The 17,296-nt window shown below is 18.6% G+C and overlaps 6 protein-coding genes across 6 annotated transcripts in view; all 6 read left to right on the top strand. All coding sequences in view use genetic code 6, as the record gives it.

The window, feature by feature from the left end:
• The window catches only part of TTHERM_00234200 (hypothetical protein), a gene marked incomplete at both ends in the record, with an annotated part of 2,197 nt that extends 427 nt beyond the window's left edge, over positions 1 to 1,770 (top strand). The window contains 6 exons of the mRNA XM_001014357.3: positions 1 to 109; positions 305 to 394; positions 677 to 766; positions 1,026 to 1,115; positions 1,375 to 1,464; positions 1,680 to 1,770. The exon at positions 1 to 109 is cut by the window's left edge and continues 427 nt beyond it. Of these exons, the coding sequence (XP_001014357.3) occupies positions 1 to 109; positions 305 to 394; positions 677 to 766; positions 1,026 to 1,115; positions 1,375 to 1,464; positions 1,680 to 1,770 (560 nt within the window). The remainder of the gene's footprint in view (positions 110 to 304; positions 395 to 676; positions 767 to 1,025; positions 1,116 to 1,374; positions 1,465 to 1,679) is intronic.
• Positions 1,771 to 4,665: 2,895 nt separating this feature from the next.
• On the top strand, positions 4,666 to 5,004 carry TTHERM_00234180 (transmembrane protein, putative; the record flags this gene model as incomplete). The annotated part of the gene is made up of 1 exon (XM_001014355.1): positions 4,666 to 5,004. The coding sequence occupies one exon, from the start codon at positions 4,666 to 4,668 to the stop codon at positions 5,002 to 5,004; it is 339 nt and encodes a 112-aa protein (XP_001014355.1).
• Positions 5,005 to 7,210: 2,206 nt separating this feature from the next.
• Positions 7,211 to 7,931, top strand: TTHERM_00234170 (transmembrane protein, putative). Its single transcript, XM_001014354.2, has one exon. The coding sequence runs from the start codon at positions 7,254 to 7,256 to the stop codon at positions 7,809 to 7,811; it is 558 nt and encodes a 185-aa protein (XP_001014354.2). The 5' UTR covers positions 7,211 to 7,253; the 3' UTR covers positions 7,812 to 7,931.
• A 3,546-nt stretch (positions 7,932 to 11,477) lies between these two features.
• On the top strand, positions 11,478 to 11,816 carry TTHERM_00234160 (transmembrane protein, putative; the record flags this gene model as incomplete). The annotated part of the gene is made up of 1 exon (XM_001014353.3): positions 11,478 to 11,816. One exon carries the CDS (start codon positions 11,478 to 11,480, stop codon positions 11,814 to 11,816), a length of 339 nt encoding a protein of 112 aa, XP_001014353.3.
• A 776-nt stretch (positions 11,817 to 12,592) lies between these two features.
• On the top strand, positions 12,593 to 12,916 carry TTHERM_000234159 (transmembrane protein, putative; the record flags this gene model as incomplete). Its single annotated transcript, XM_012797308.1, has 1 exon — positions 12,593 to 12,916. The coding sequence occupies one exon, from the start codon at positions 12,593 to 12,595 to the stop codon at positions 12,914 to 12,916; it is 324 nt and encodes a 107-aa protein (XP_012652762.1).
• Positions 12,917 to 16,322: 3,406 nt separating this feature from the next.
• Positions 16,323 to 16,640, top strand: TTHERM_00234140 (hypothetical protein; the record flags this gene model as incomplete). The annotated part of the gene is made up of 1 exon (XM_001014351.1): positions 16,323 to 16,640. One exon carries the CDS (start codon positions 16,323 to 16,325, stop codon positions 16,638 to 16,640), a length of 318 nt encoding a protein of 105 aa, XP_001014351.1.
• Positions 16,641 to 17,296: the final 656 nt, after the last annotated feature.

Below are 17,296 nucleotides of genomic sequence, written 5' to 3'. Positions count from 1 at the left end.
TAAATTAAATTAGAGGAAATTAAAATCTGTAATGCGAATCGCTCCACCCCCCTATATTTGTTTTCGATTGTGATATTTTTAATTATAAAAACTAATTAAAAACAATAAAGTTCTTTTTTCTTTTTGTTTTTATTAAACTTGCTTTTTTTTTGTTCTTTCTTTCTTTGTTAATTTAACTCATCATTTTATTTTCAACTTTTGCATTTATTATTAATTAATCTATCTTATTATTTCATATTTTTTCTTCATTTTTTCCTTCTAATTAACTATTTAATGATATATTTTTTCTTCAATATTTAAAAAGTTCCAATTAAATTGGTGCAATGGGTGCATCAGGCTTAGGTTCTGCTTTAGCAAATTGCATTAATCTCTCAAATTTGACACTTGATCTTAAGTAAAAACAGTTTATTTGTTTTGGATTGTGATATTTTTAATTATAAAAACTAATTAAAAACAATAAAACTCTTTTTTCTTTTTCTTTTTATTGTGCTTGCTTTTTTTTTGTTCTTCCTTTCTTTCTTTCTTTCTTTCTTTCTTTGTTAATTTAAATCATCATTTTATTTTCAGCTTTTGTTTTTATTATTAATTAATCATATTTATTATTTCATATTTTTTCTTCATTTTTTCATTCTAATTAACTATTTAATGATATATTTTTTCTTCAATATTTAAAAAGTTGGAATTAAATTGGTGACGAAGGTGCATCAGGCTTAGGTTCTGCTTTAGCAAAATGCATTAATCTCTCAAATTTGACACTTGTTCTTTAGTAAAAGCAGTTTATTTGTTTTGGATTGTGATATTTTTAATTATAAAAACTAATTAAAAACAATAAAACTCTTTTTTCTTTTTCTTTTTATTGTGCTTGCTTTTTTTTGTTCTTTATTTGTTAATTTAACACATCATTTTATTTTCAAATTTTGCTTTTCTTATTTATTAATTTATTTTTTATTATTTCATATTTTTTCTTCATTTTTTCCTTCTAATTAACTATTTAATGATATATTTTTTCTTCAATATTTAAAAAGTGTAAATTAAATTGGTGCAATGGGTGCATCAGGCTTAGGTTCTGCTTTAGCAAATTGCATTAATCTCTCAAATTTGACACTTGATCTTAGGTAAAAACAGTTTATTTGTTTTGGATTGTGATATTTTTAATTATAAAAACTAATTAAAAACAATAAAACTCGTTTTTCTTTTTCTTTTTATTGTGCTTGCTTTTTTTTTGTTCTTTATTTGTTAACTTAATTCATCATTTTGTTTTCAACTTTGCTTTTATTATTTATTAATTTATTTTTTATTATTTCATATTTTTTCTTCATTTTTTCTTTCTAATTAACCATTTAATGATATATTTTTTCTTCAATATTTAAAAAGTGTAAATTAAATTGGTCCAATGGGTGCATCAGGCTTAGGTTCTGCTTTAGCAAAGTGCATTAATCTCTCAAATTTGACACTTAATCTTGAGTAAAAACAGTTTATTTATTTAGGATTGTTATATTTTAACTATAAAAATAAATATTAAACAAAAAAACTCCTTGAATTTATTTGATTTATTTTTTTTATCATTTTTATACCACTAATGTTATTTTACTTATTTATTAATTTAAGAAATAATTTTTAATTTAAAAGTTTATTTTATTTAATATTTTTTTAAAATCTACACAAATTTATTATAAAAGATTTAACTTAATGAATAAATCATAAGCATTCTAAGTAATAAGCGAGTGTCTTAAATCAAAAAGATTAGTTGCCTTTAAAAAACAATATTGATGATAAGCAAGTGGCAAAAAAGGATGAATAGATAGATATTAAAATTGAATTATTGAATATGATATGTTTTATTGTTTTATATTTTGAAAAAGTGTTTTTAACCCAAAATATAGATGCATTCATAGATAGATTTTACTATTGTTTTTAAATTATAAATATCATATTTTTGTAAGTTAACAAATAGCTAATAAATAATAAAAAAAGATCAAATAATATGAAATTTTAAGTGTTATATTATATCTTATTACATAATATAAATGCCAAGTTTTTATATAACAGTTTGATTAAAATCTTAAATAGTATGTATCCATCAATAACATTAAGGAATCTGAGGGGTTATTTGTGATAAATATAATTTTCTTCTATCATTCTTATAATTCTTATTTGAAAATATACGGAAGATGCTACAAATTAAAAAAATGTCGTTGTTAAAATAAATTAAATTTATATAAGCTTGTTTGCTTTGAAAATAAAATGGTTTTGAATTGATTTTTAAAATATTTATTTAACTTTAGTGTATCACAAATACAGTATTTCAATAAATAACTAAATTATTTAGCTTATGTAATTCTAATTTTTACTTCCTTACATGGATATTTTTTAAAGAGGATAAATAATGAAATAAAAGGAGCATATGTTTTAATTATTATATTCATATCGACTAAAATATATTTCGTAGATTTTTATTTTTTATGATTTTAGGCTTTACAAAAAATACAACTTATTTATTTGCTTGAATGCTCAAATTTCTTCTATTATTTGTAATTTATTTTTGTTTCAGTATTAAAAAAGATATTTTCATAATCAAAATTAAAAAAAATCCTACGAATTAGTGTCGATTAATTTTTCTATCTATTACTTTTGAAAGAAGGTTTATCTTAAATATAATACTTTAGTCACTAACTTCTCTCTAAAATTGAACATTTTTATTCTTAAATAAACAAAATAATTATGCTTTTATATGGCAACTAAATTGAACAATATTTTTAAGTTAATAATTAATCAATATGGTATTTATTAGCTTACTAAAAAACAAATTGAATATAGATAAAAATTGATAATCTTAATTAAGTTATCATAGAAAAAGTTTATATTATCAAAAGATATCTAAATTTAATTAATTTAATTATAATTAATTAATTTATCATCTTATTTACACTTACTTCAAACAAACTATTATCAAAAATATTAAATTAATCGACTAAAAATTTGTAGTAACAACTAATTTTATTACTTTACAAATTTTTTAAAAATCAAGCTAAAATAGATTTTTTTTAACAAAAATTTTAAAAATACTTTCAAATTTAAGCTTATTTCTACCTCCAAAATATATTTAAAAAATAATTTTATCAATATCATAAAATAAACTATTCAAATAAATAGAATAAGTTAGTAAATAAAAATGGCTTTATTAAGAAGTAAAAATTTGTAACAAATGGTATTTATTTATTCATAGAAAATGATTATTAATTAATATTGTTAAAAGTTTGAATTATGTAAAATAAATACGCAATTTATAACTAAAAAATTTGATTTCCTCGAATTTATTAAGTTCTATTATCCCTCAAAAAAAATACTACTTAAAATAATGTAATGAGTGTTTTTAATGGTAACAAATTTTTTAGCGTTAAAAATTGTTTGTTTTTTATAAATAAAATGAAATATATTTGAATGAAATTATTTAGTTTAAATGCTTTTTTAAAATTTAGTTTCTTAAATATAAAAGCTATTCTTTCATATAAAAATGATTTTATTTTAGTTTTTCTTTCATTTTTTTTATCATAATAGCTTTACTATATGTATATCTATTTTATTAAATAGTATAAATCTAAACCTCATAAAAATAATTGCACATTATAAAAAACAATTATGTAGCTCTGAAACAAGAATGAAATAATTGTATTTTAATTTGGAAACATATTTATAAAACAAGATATACTTTTTGAAAAATCTTATGACTTTGATGATTTAAGCGGTTTTAATTATTCTTGTTTCTAATCTATTGATAGCCTATGTTACAGAAGCACCAAAATTCATCAGATTAATTAATATGTAATATCTTGTAGATATGTTTCATTTTTTCGTAGACAAGCATCAAATATTTATCTATTACAAAAAAAATTCTTCAGTAAGTGAATATTTGTAACAATCTAAATTTATAAAATATTTTAATAAATATATCAATTCAATATTTGTCTTTGATTCAAAATATATTTTTTAAGAATCATTAAACTCAATTTTCTTAATATTAATAATTAATTTAGCCTAGGTTTCAGCCTAAATAAATTAATGAGATAAGGATTATTAAGTTGTTATTCACCAAAATAACCTTAAAATTTTTCTTAAATTACATGATTTAGATATAATTAATTTCTGATTAAGTTTTGAAGCATTATTATATATCTTGTTTATTTCAAAAGTTTTGACTACTAATAGAGAGGTTCAATACAAAACAGCTATTTCATTTTAGCTACTTGCCTAATCAATAAACCTTATTTCAATGCAAAATTGTTAGAAACGCCGTATATAATTTAAAAAGTTTGTTATTCAAGCACAGAAACAAGCAAATCAAGAAAATTAAATACAAAAATATGTAATCAAAAGTTAAGGAATAAATATTTAGTAGGATTAATAATTAATTTTATATTTTCTTACCAATTATTCGAATTGTATGATTAACTTTTTTCTCATTTTTGTTTACATTTATTTCTTTGATTTTGGAACTTAATTAGAAATATAAAAACTATAAGCAATTTTTAACTTAAAAAGATAAAAATTATAATATCAAGTTTACTACTTCTCAACTTTAAATTTAGAATACGATTGCTTAAAATTTTATAATCAAAATAATCAAAATAAAAAACAAATTAAAAACTTTAAAAAAAAAAAAAAAAGATGAGATAAATTGCTTCAGTTTTAATTCTTATTTCTATTGCTTTGTTTACAGTAAATGCTTCTAAGTGTGAAGATGACATATTGACTCAGTTAAAATCAGGAACAGTTTGTTAGAATACTGATACTGCTTGCTAGACTGCATTAAATACTTTCCTTACATGTGGAGTGAACTGTGCCTAAAACAATAGTTCTGATTCTGCTATTGGCCTTTGTGTAAAGACCAGTTGCAGTAATATTACTAATGAAACTGTTAAGGGTTTTTACAACAAAATGCTTGCTTGTTTTGACAGCGTACTTTTCTTCTCAGCTCTCATTGTTTTATTATCATTGTTATTCTGATGATTTTAACTAAACAAAAGCTTTAAAACTTTATGTTTGATTGAATTAATTATTATGAATGGAGTTATGGTTTTGTAAAGATTTTTTTGTTATTTGTATAAAACCGTTTTTTAATTCTAATTTTTAATTCTAAATTAAAATCAATTATTTTAAAATTAGTTCAAATTGATATTTTTAATTAATAAATTATGTCAAATAATATTAGATTCTTTCATTTACGTAATAATTTATTCAAAAATAGGGAAAAAACTGATAATATAATATGTTTTTTAATTATTGTAATACACTCAATATTATAATAATAAGTTTTTCTCATAGCTAACTAATAGTTTAAATAACCTAAAAATAAATTAATACATCATACAATTTCATAAATGTCTAACTATTTTTTTAAAATTTAAACTTTATATGTCCCAACCAATGATATTAAACAGTAATATCTAAAAATTGAATTCAAAAATTTAATATAGAAGAAATACTGTATATAATTCTTTATTATGTGATCATATTAATTTAATCACAATTAACATATAAATATTGAACAATTTTATTCCTAAATAAAATAAATCATCATATTTTTATATTACTAATCGAATTTTTCTAAATTAATAAATAATTTTTATTTAATTAAAAAAACAAATTAAAATTAAATAATAATTTATAATGTTAATCAAGCTAGCCCAAGATTAAATTATAAAAAAATATTTAATTTGATAAATTTAATTGTTATTAATTTTATTCCTCAATAAAATAAATAGTTATTTGATTAATTTAATTATCATTAATTTATCAGCTTAATTACACTTATTTGAAAAAGAATAAATTATCTAAAATACGAAATTAATCGACTTAAAATTAATTTTATGGATTTATGAATATTTTTAAAATAAATTAAAAGGGATTTTACAGCAAAAATTAAAACATTTTCCAAATTCAAATTTCTTTTTACATTTTTTAAAAAATTTTCTAAAAATGCTTTAGTTAATATCACTAAATAAATTATTGGACATATTTTAGAAATACATAGAACGAGTTCACTTGTAAATAAAAATTACTGCTTCCAGAAGCAAACATTTGTAACTTAAGAAATACTTAATTATTGTTAGTGAAAAAAAATTGCAAGGACTGTTTTAAAATAGTTATGAAGTTTTTATTGTTTAAACGTTTTCTATTTATGATTAATAAAAAGAAATATTTTTAAAATTAATTTGAATCAAATCATTTAGGTGAAGCTCTAACTGTAAAAATATGATAATCATGAATAGAAAATCTATTCTTTAATATATTAATTATCCAACTTAATATTCTTTATATGGTTTTTCTAGTAATAGCATCGTTCTTTTTATTTTGCTAAATAAAATATATCTAAAGCTATTAAAAATGATTTGATTTAAAAACAATAAAGAAGTGGTTCTTAAAAAAGTATGAAATAGTTAATTTATTTATTTGGAAATAATTTTTGCAACTAAAGATAAAATTTTAGAGATTTATTTCATTTTAGTTTATTTGGTGACTTTAATTGCTTTGTTTCTAATTTATTAAAAACATATTTTACAAAAATATCAAATAAAAATCATCAATTAACCAAAGTTTAATATTTTAAAGATTTATTACCTTTTTTGTAGACTAGTATGAAAGAAATATCTACTAAATAAAAGTATTTCTATGATAAATGAAAAATTATTATCAAATTTAGTTAAAAAAATAATTTTAAAATATAAAATAACTAAATATTTGTGTTGGTTACTAAATGCATTTTTAAGTAATAATTAAAACTCTATTTTCATAAAAGTAATTAAATTAATTTAATCTAAATTTTAACTAAAATAAACTATTGAAATAATTAGTATCCACGAAAATGGCCAAAAATTTTTTCTTATATTACTTGAGCAATAATTAATTTCTGAAATCTAAAATTTTTAATTAGTATTATATATCCTAGTTTTTAGAAATAAATTACATAATAAGTAAGTTCAATAGAAAATAGTTATTCATTCTAAAAATTTACCAAAATTTTAATTTTAGATAAAACATTTAAGAATAAAATATTTAAAATATACAGTAATTAGTTAGTTAGTTAGTTAATTAGTTAATAATTATTCATGGGTTTGCCACAATTTTAAAAGAATATGATCTACAATTTAAAAAATCTATTTGCTATTAATGCATAAAAACTAATAAATAGATGTAATTAAATACAAAAAATACGTAATCAAAATTTAAGAAAAGTTAAAGAATATACATTTAGAATGATTAGTAATCAGTCTGATATTTTCTTACTTATTATTCAAATTTATGATTATCTATATTATTTGTTGTTTACATTAATTTCTTAAATTTTGGAACTTATTACAAATATGTTAACCATAAGCTATCTTAGCTAAAAAATTAATATTATAATATTAAATTTACTATTTCTTAATTTTAAATTTAGGCTAAATATTGCTGAAAATTTTATAATCAAAATAAAAAATAAATTAGAATTTAAAAAAAAAAACAAGATGAGAAAAATTGCTTCTATTCTAATTCTTATTTCTATTGCTATTTTTACAGCAAATGCCTCAAAGTGTGAAGACGACCTTATAACTTAGTTAAGGTTAGAAAAAGTTTGTTAGAATACTGATGCTGCTTGTAATTCTGCATTAGTTAAGCTCCTTGAAAGTTTAAGTAACTGTTACACAAAACATAATACTGAATCTGTTGCTAGAAATTGCTTTGTGACAAGTTGCAGTTATATTAGTAATCATAATGTTAAAGATTTTTACAACAAAATGCTTGCCTGTGCTGACACACTTGTACCCATCTGATTGTTATTTTGATGATTTAACAACACTAAATTAGAAATAAATGAATTTTAAAATTGAATATTATGAGTTAATTAAAATTAATTGAGTTATGAACTTGTTACAATTTTTTTATTGTTTGTATGAGACTGTTTTTTTATACTAAACATTCATTTTGATAATAAATCATATTTTTTCAGATTTTTTAAAAATGTTATACATGAACTTAATCAAATATAGTAAGTACATCATAGAGATAGTGGATTAAATTCTTTTTTGTAAAATGAAGTATTAATTAATAGGCAAAGAAATTAAAATCAAAATGTCTTTATTAATAATATAAAATCATGTACTAAAAAGTTTAGAATAATTTATATTTAAAAATTACTTTCAATTTTAGAATTTATTTTTCATATTTCTCAACCAATAAAAAAGCTAATTTATAAATATTTTTGATTTTTAAATAATATTTAGGAACTAATTTATATAATTTTTTATTATCTGATAGTATTAGTTCAATCACAATTACCATCTAGATATTGAACAATTTTATTCTTAAATAAAATAAATCATTTTATCTTTATATTTCTAATTTATTGAAAATTATTCCAAATTATTTATAAATTTGTCTGTATGTAATTTTTATTTTATTTTTAAAGAAAGATGAATTAAATAAAAATGTATGATTTGTTATTAACTTTATTCCTAAATAAAATAAACCATTTTATTTTATAACATACTAATCAATTGAAAAATATTTCTAAATAGATATGTAATTTTTAGTTCATTAATAAATAAATCGGTATGAATTAAAAATTTATTAATTAATCAAGCTAGCCCACAAAAGGTTTACATTATTAAAAAAATGTTCGATTTAATTAATTTAATTTTCATTAACTTATTAGCTTAATTACACTTATTTCAAAAATAATTTGTAATCAAAAATACGAAATTAATCGACTTAAAATTAATAATACCAACAAACTTTATGATTTTATGAATATTTCCAAAATCAAATTAAGATGGATTTTTTAACAAAAATAACAAAATTTTTTTCGAATTCAAATTTCTTTTAAATAAAATATATCTAAAGCTTTTAAAAATGATTGAATATAAAAAACAGTAAAGAGGTAGTTCTTAAAAAAGTATGAAATAGTTAATTTATTTATTTATTTGGAAATAATTTTTCCAACTAAACATAAGCTTTTAGAGATTTGTTTCATTTTAGTTTATTTGGTTAATATAATTATTTTGTTACTAATTTACTAAAAGCATATTTTGTAAAAATATCGAATCAAAATTGATCAGATTAACCAAAGTTTAATATTTTATAGATTTGTTACATTTTTGTGTAAATAAACATTAAATAATTATCTACTAAATAAAAAATTTCTATGATAAATGAATAATTATTTTAAATTTAGTCAAAAAAAATATTTTAAAATGTAGAATAATAAAATATTTGTGTTTGTTTTTTACTAAAAACATTATTAAATAATCGTTAAAACTCTATTTTCTTAAAAGTAATTAAATTAATTTAATAAAAATTTTAACTAAAATAAACTATTGAGATAAATTATTATTCTCGAAAATAACCACAAATTTTATCTTATATTACTTAATCAATAATTAATTTCTGAAATCTAAAATTTTTAATTAGTATTATATATATATATATATCCTATTTCTTTGAAATAGATTGTATAATAACTAGGATTTAATAGAAAATTGTTATTCTAACTATCTTATTGAAATATCTAAAAAATTATATTCAAAAATTGTAATATTGAGGAACAAACTACAGTATAAAATTCTTTAATATCATATAATATTAGTTTAATTATAATACCAATTAATATTGAATAATATTATTTCAAAATAATCAATATAGTTTTATATTACTAATCAATTGATAGGTTTTTCTAAATTAATTTGTAATTTTTAGTCATTAATAAACATATCGGAAAGAATTAAAAATTTATTATATTAATCAAGCTAGCCTACAAAAAGTTTACATTATCAAAAAATATTCAAATTGATTAATTTATTTATTATTAATTTATAAGCTTAATTACACTTATTTCCGTAAGAATTTATTATCAAAAATACAAAATTAATCAACTTAAAAATAATAATACCTTCCTTTTTTTATGGTTTTATGAATATTTTGAATATCAATTCAAAATGGATTTTTTCAAATTCAAATTTCTTTTTACCTTTAGAAAAAACATTTAAAAATATTTTAGTCAATATCACAAAATAAATTATTGGAAATAATTTAAAAATAAATAAAACAAGCTAATTTGTAAACAAAAATTATTACTTTCAGAAACAGACATTTGTAACTAAATGAATACTTAATTACTCTTAGAAATAATTATTAGATTACAAGTAAAAGTTTGAATTTGGGAAAATAGCCAATTAATTACTAATTGAATTTGGTTTCTTCAAATTTATAAAATTTTGATTATCAATAAAAAAAAAATCGCAGGCAGTGTTTCAAATGGTAGCTAAATTTTTACTGTTTAAACATATTTTATTTATGATAAATAAAAAGAAATATTTTTGAAATTTATTTGAATCAAATCATTTTAGTAAAACTTTAACTGTAAAAATATGAATATCATAAATAGAAAATCTATTCTTTAATATTACCATAATCTTACTTTAATTTTCTTTCTTTCTTTTCTCATAATAGTATCACTCACTCTCTGTTTATTTAGTTAAATAATATTTTTTGAAATCTAAATATAAAATCAAAATTGATCAGATTAACTAATGTTTAACATTTTATAAATTTGTTACCTTTATTTTTAGACAAACATTAAAGAATAATCAACTAAATAAAAAATTTCTATAATAAATGAATAATTATTATCTTTTTAGTTAAAAGAAATTATTTTAAAAAGCAGAATAATAAAATATTTGTGTTTTTTACTAAAGACATTTTTAAATAATCATTAAAACTCTATTTTCTCAAAAATAGCAAAATTAATTTAATCAAAATTTTAACTAAAATAAACTATTGAAATAAATTATTATCCACGAAAATAACCATAAATTTTTTCTTATATTACTTAATCAATAATTAATTTCTGAAATCTGAAATTTTAATCATTATTATATATCCTATTTCTTTGAAATAGATTGCATAACAAATAGCAGATTCAACACAAAATAATTATTTTATTATACCAAAATTTTAATTTTAGATAAAACTTTTTAGGATAAAATATTTTTAAAAATACAGTAATTAGTTATTTAATTTACTATTATTCATGAAATTATCACAGTCTTAAAAGAATATGCTCGACAATTTAAAAAAGTCCATTTGTTATACATGCAAAAAAAAGCAAATCGACGTAATTAAATACAAAAAATATGTAATAGAAAGTTAATAAATGTTAAAGAATATACATTTAGTATGATTAATAATCAGTCTGATATTTTCTAACCAATTATTCAAAATTTATGATTATCTCTTTTATTCGTTGCTATTTAAATTAATTTCTTTGATTTTGGAACTTAATTACAAATATATAAACCATATGCAATCTTAGCTAAAAAATGAAAATTATAATATCAAGTTTACTACTTCTCAATTTTAAATTTAGGCTACATATTGCTGAAAATTTTATAATCAAAATAATCAAAATAAAAATAAATTACAATCTTTAAAAAAAAAACAAGATGAGAAAAATTGCTTCAGTTTTAATTCTTATTTCTATTGCTTTGTTTACAGTAAATGCTTCTAAGTGTGAAGACGATCTTACAAATCAGTTAAATTCTGGAACAGTTTGTTAGAGTACTGATACTGCTTGCTAAACTGCATTAAATACTTTGCTTTAATGTTCAGTGAGCTGTAGCTAAAAGAATAGTTCTGATTCTGCTATTGCAAATTGCGTAAAAACTAATTGCAGTAATATCAATAACGATACTGTTAAGGGTTTTTATAACAAAATGATTGCTTGTTTTGACAGTGTACTTTTGTTCTCAGCCCTCTTCGTTTTAGTATCATTGTTATTCTGATGATTTTAATTAACACAATAACTTTAAAATTGTATGTTTGATTGAATTAATAATTATGAATGGAGTTATGGATTTGTAAACATTTTTTGTTATTTATAAAACTGTTGTTTAATTCTAATTATTAATTCTAAATAAAAATCAATTAATTTAAAATTAGTTCCAAAAATATTATTTCAAATTGATATTTATAATTTAAATCCTTAATAAATTATGTCTTAGATAATTAGATTCGTTCTTTCATTTACATTATAATTTATTCAAAATTTATTTTTTTAATTTAAAATAAAATTTTTATTTATTTTATGTTTTTTTTATGTAAAATTATAATATAGAATTAAATTTTTAATTTTTTAAATTTTAATTTTACATTTAATTAATTTAAATTTTAAAATAAGTCTCTATAAAAAAAAAAAAATCTGCTAATAGTAATATTTGTTAGTATATGAATATACAGTAAATAGCTAATTACTTTATTTTTAAATTTATCATTTTAATGCTAATCAAATATAATTATATATAAAATAAAATTTTTTATTTTTAATATTAATATTTGGTATGATCTGATTACTTCTATTTAATGATTATTACATGACATGTTTAATAAATTTTTGTAATTTAATTCATAAATTAGCAAGCTATCCTAAATGAATAAAATTTAATATAACAATAAGAAATTTAGTACTTCTCATTTATAAATTTAGAGCGCACTTTGCTAAAATTTTATAATCAAATAATAATTTATAAATAAAATATAAATAAAACTAAAAAAAAAGGAGATGAGAAAAATTGCTTCAGTTCTAATTCTTATTTCTATTACTTTGTTCACAGTAAATGCCTCATAGTCATCATAAGACCTTGCTAATTTGATATATTCAGGAGGAATTTGTTAAAAAATGATTCTGATTGCTTAAATGATTTAAGTGTCTAGTACTTTATCTGTGGAATAAACTGTGACAGAAATTCTTATCGTGTTTATTAACCTGCTACTGGAGATTATATTTAGAATTATTGCAGCAATATAACAAATGATACCGTTATGGATCTTTATAAAAAAATACTTGCCCGTTATGAAAGTGATTTATTTACCCATCCTCTTTTGATTTAGTCACATTGTTATTCATATTATTTTAACATCATCAATTTTAGAAATGCAAATTTTTTAATTTAATATTTTAATTAATTAATTAAAATGAATTGAGTTAAAATTTTGTATCAATTTTTTTTACATGAACTGAATCAAACATAATATATTATAGAGATTGACAATTAATTTTTTTTTTTTTGTAAAGTATTCAAAAAAATGGAAACAATTTATAATAAATATATTTATAGATTATAAAAATTCATAATATAATAGCTATCTATCATTGTTAAAATTAGCAACTTTCATAGTTTTAACTAAGATTTGAGGTATGTTTTTATTACTATAAACTGTAATTATTTGCAATTATTTTATTTATTTTAAAATTGCATATACATTTAAAACAAATAATCCAAAAATATTTAGTCTAACAATATTAATTTGTCTATTTGCAATCAAAATAAACAACTTAATGATTTTTGAATATATATTTTCACTTTGTTAGATAAATTTCATTCGATTTTATATTATTTCTTAGAAATTAAAAACTTTTTGTTGTAGATAAAATCTATAAGAAGATAAATTGAATAAATATTTTAATAAATGAAGAAAATAATTTAAAATTTATCTTTAAAGTATGAAATATTGCTTTATTTTTTTTAAATATTACTTTAATACTCTCAATTATTTTAATAACACCAAATACTTATTAGTGATTATAAATAAACTTTACATATAGCAAACAAAAATTTAATACATTTATTATCAACTAATGATTTATTCATTATAATTCGTATTATTAATTAGTTTTTATCGTATTATTTTCTGGAAGATTTTTTAACCTTGCTATTTCTGATCAATTAAATTATTAATATTTTACAAATAATATTTGCTTTTAATAAAAGATTAAAAGCTCCTGGATATTGATATGTAAATAGCAACCACTTAAACTAGTATAATCTTGAATATCAGCAATTTATAGTAATATAAGGCATTATAATTTATAATATGACTTGAGTGGAATTAATCTCTTCTATTTTAAATGGTCATTCAAATACATTTAAGTTACTAAATCAATTTTAAACTATAAAGAAACAATTACTAATTGTAAGTAATTTAGCTGTCAAAACCTCTTCTAAGAGATGTTAATAAAAGAATATAAATCTATTAATAAAGGTTCATGATAAATAGTAACAATAAATTATTGATTTGAAAATAGTTATATACTTTAAAATCATCTTAAATTTTTTCTCACTTTTAATTAAAATAGCAAAAATCAAAAAATTAAAAATTAATTTCAAAAATATTAGTTTAATTGTTTGAATGAACTGAATCAGACAAAATATATTATATTGATAGAGGATTAAATTCTTTTTTGTAAAGAAAAGTATTCATAAATATGAAAACAATTAATAATAAAAATATATTTTTTAATTATAAAAATGCATAATAAAATAGCTATCTATCATTGCTAAAATTAGTAACTTTCATAATTCTAACTAAGATTTGAAGCATATTTTTCAAACTATAAACTGCAATTGTTTGCAAGTAATATATTTATTTTTAAAATTGCATATACATTTAAAAAAAATAATCCAAATATATTTAGTCTACCATTATTAATTTGTCTGTTTACAATCAAAATAAACAACTTAAAGATTTTTGTAATATTTTTACTTTGTTAGATAAATTTTATTCAATTTTATATTATTTCTTTGAAATTAAAAACTGTTTGTTGTAGATAAAAGTCAAAAAGAAGATAAATTGTAAAAATATTATAATAAAAGATGAAAATAATTTAAAATTTATATTCTAAACAAGTATGAAATATTGTTTTATTTTTCCTTTAAATTACTTTAATTAATAACACCAAATATTTATTAGTGGTTATAAATAAACTTTACATATAAAAAACAAAAATGTAATACACCTATTATCAACTAATGATTTATTCCTTATAATTCGTATTATTAATTAGTTTCTATCATAAAATTTTTCTGGAAGATTTTTTTAATCTTGATATTTCTGATAAATTAAATTTTCTATATTTCATGAATAATATTTGCTTTTAATAAAAGAATAAAAGCTCTGGATCAATTGATATGTAAATAAAAACCGCTAAAACTTATATATCAACAATTTATAGTTATAAAAGGTATTATAATTTATAAAATGAATTGAGTGGAATTAATCTTTTCTATTTTAAATGGTCATTCAAATACTTTTAAGTTATCAAATCAATTTTATAAAGAAACAATTACTAATTGTTAGTAATTTAGCTGTCAAAGACCTCTTCTTAGAGATTTTAATAAAAGAATATAAATCCATTAATAAAGATTCATGAAATAGTAACAATAAATTATTTACATGAAAATGGTTATATGTCTTAAAAACATCTTCAATTATTTTCTCTCTTTTAATTAAAATAATATAAATTAAAAAATAATTGTTTTTATGAAAATAAAATTGATTTTCTTTTTTATTGATATTATTTTTTGAAATTCAAACTTAGTCGCTACATTAACCTTTTTAACACTTTCAAAGCATAAACTTTGCTATCAAATTTATTAATATGCAGAGTAAAGATTGTTTGGCAGATAATTAATTATTAAGTACCATATTTTCTCGATTTCACGGAACTCGGAATTCAAAAAAATCTGTATTTTGAAATGAGAAATTTAAAATTTTTTGACTTAGCCTTGTATTTTACATTGAAGATTAATTCATGATTTTATGGTTTAGATTAAAATGACTCACTTTATTTCTGTGCCACAAATAAACGAATTAATTAAATTTATTTTCTTAAATCACCTATTTACAAAGTTTTTCTGATCAAATAAACAATCCCTGGCCTTGCTTAATAAAAGTATTATATATTAAATAAAAGAAATATCTTTTGCTCATAAACAATTTCTTTTAATTTAATCTATAAATAATAATCTAAAAATGGATTAATATAATAATTAGATCATACGATCATTATTATTATCATCTCTATTATCATAAAATAAATAAATATTTTCTTCTGTTTTATGCATAATATATCTATATTAAGAATATACATACAATACTTGCTAGTGTATGAATATACAGTAAATAGCTAATCACTTTATTTTAAAATTTATCATTTTAATGAAAATCAAATATACACAAACAAATTAAATTAAAAGCAAAATTATGTATAAAGTAAAGTTTATTATATTTAATATTAATATTTGATACGATCTGATTATTTTATGTATATGTTTAATAAATTTTTGTAATTTAATTCATTAATTAGCAAGCTATCCTAAATGAATAAAATTTGATATAACAACAAAAAAATTTATTGCTTATCAATTATAAATTTAGAGCGTACTCTGCTGAAATTTTATAATCAAATAATAATTTAAAAAAAATAAATTAAATAATAAAAAAAAAACGAGATGAGAAAAATTGCTTCAGTTCTAATTCTGATTTCTATTGCTATGTTCACAGTAAATGCCTCATAGTGTTCAGAAGACCTTACTAATTTGATATATTAAGGAGGAATTTGTTAAAAAAATGATTCTGATTGCTTATATGCTTTAAGTACTTTCCTTATATGTGGAATAAACTGTGACAGAAGTTCTCATCGTGAATAACAACCTGCTACTGCAGTTTGTGTTTAGAAATATTGCAGCAATATAAGAAATGATACTGTTAAGAATCTTTATAGCAAAATACTTACCTGTTATGAAAGTGACTTACCCAGCCTCTTTTGATTTAGTTAGTCACATTGTTATTCATATGATTTTAACATCATCAAATTAGAAATACAAAATTTTTTTAATTTAATATTTGAATTAATTAAATTGAATTGAGTTAAAATTTTGTATCAATTTTTTTATACTTTGTATGAGACTATTATTTAATTCTAAACATTTATTTTGATGATAAATCAAATTTTTTTAGATTAACTTCAAACATACTAGCTTAATTGTTGTACATGAACTGAATCATACATAATATATTATAGAGATAGAGGATTAAATTCTTTTTTAAAGTAAAGCATTAATTAATATGCAAACAATTTATAATAAAAATATGTTTATAAATTATAAAAATGCATAATAAAATAGCTATCTATCATTTTTAAAATTAGTAACTTTCATAGTTCTAATTAAGATTTGAAGCATGCTTTTATTACTATAAACTGCAATTATTTGCAAGTAATATATTTATTTTTAAAATTGCATATACATTTAACACAAATAATCCAAAAATATTTAGTCTATCATTATTAATTTTTCTTTTTGTAATTGAAATAAACATTTTAAAGTTTTTTGCAATATTTTCACTTTGTTAGATAAATTTCATTCGATTTTATATTATTTCTTAGAAATTAAAAACTGTTTGTTGTAGATAAAAGTCAAAAAGA

Source organism: Tetrahymena thermophila (genome assembly GCF_000189635.1).
Source record: "Tetrahymena thermophila SB210 genomic scaffold scf_8254665, whole genome shotgun sequence".
NCBI classification, from domain to species: Eukaryota; Ciliophora; class Oligohymenophorea; order Hymenostomatida; family Tetrahymenidae; genus Tetrahymena; species Tetrahymena thermophila.
This window is presented reverse-complemented; position numbering and strand designations above follow the sequence as displayed.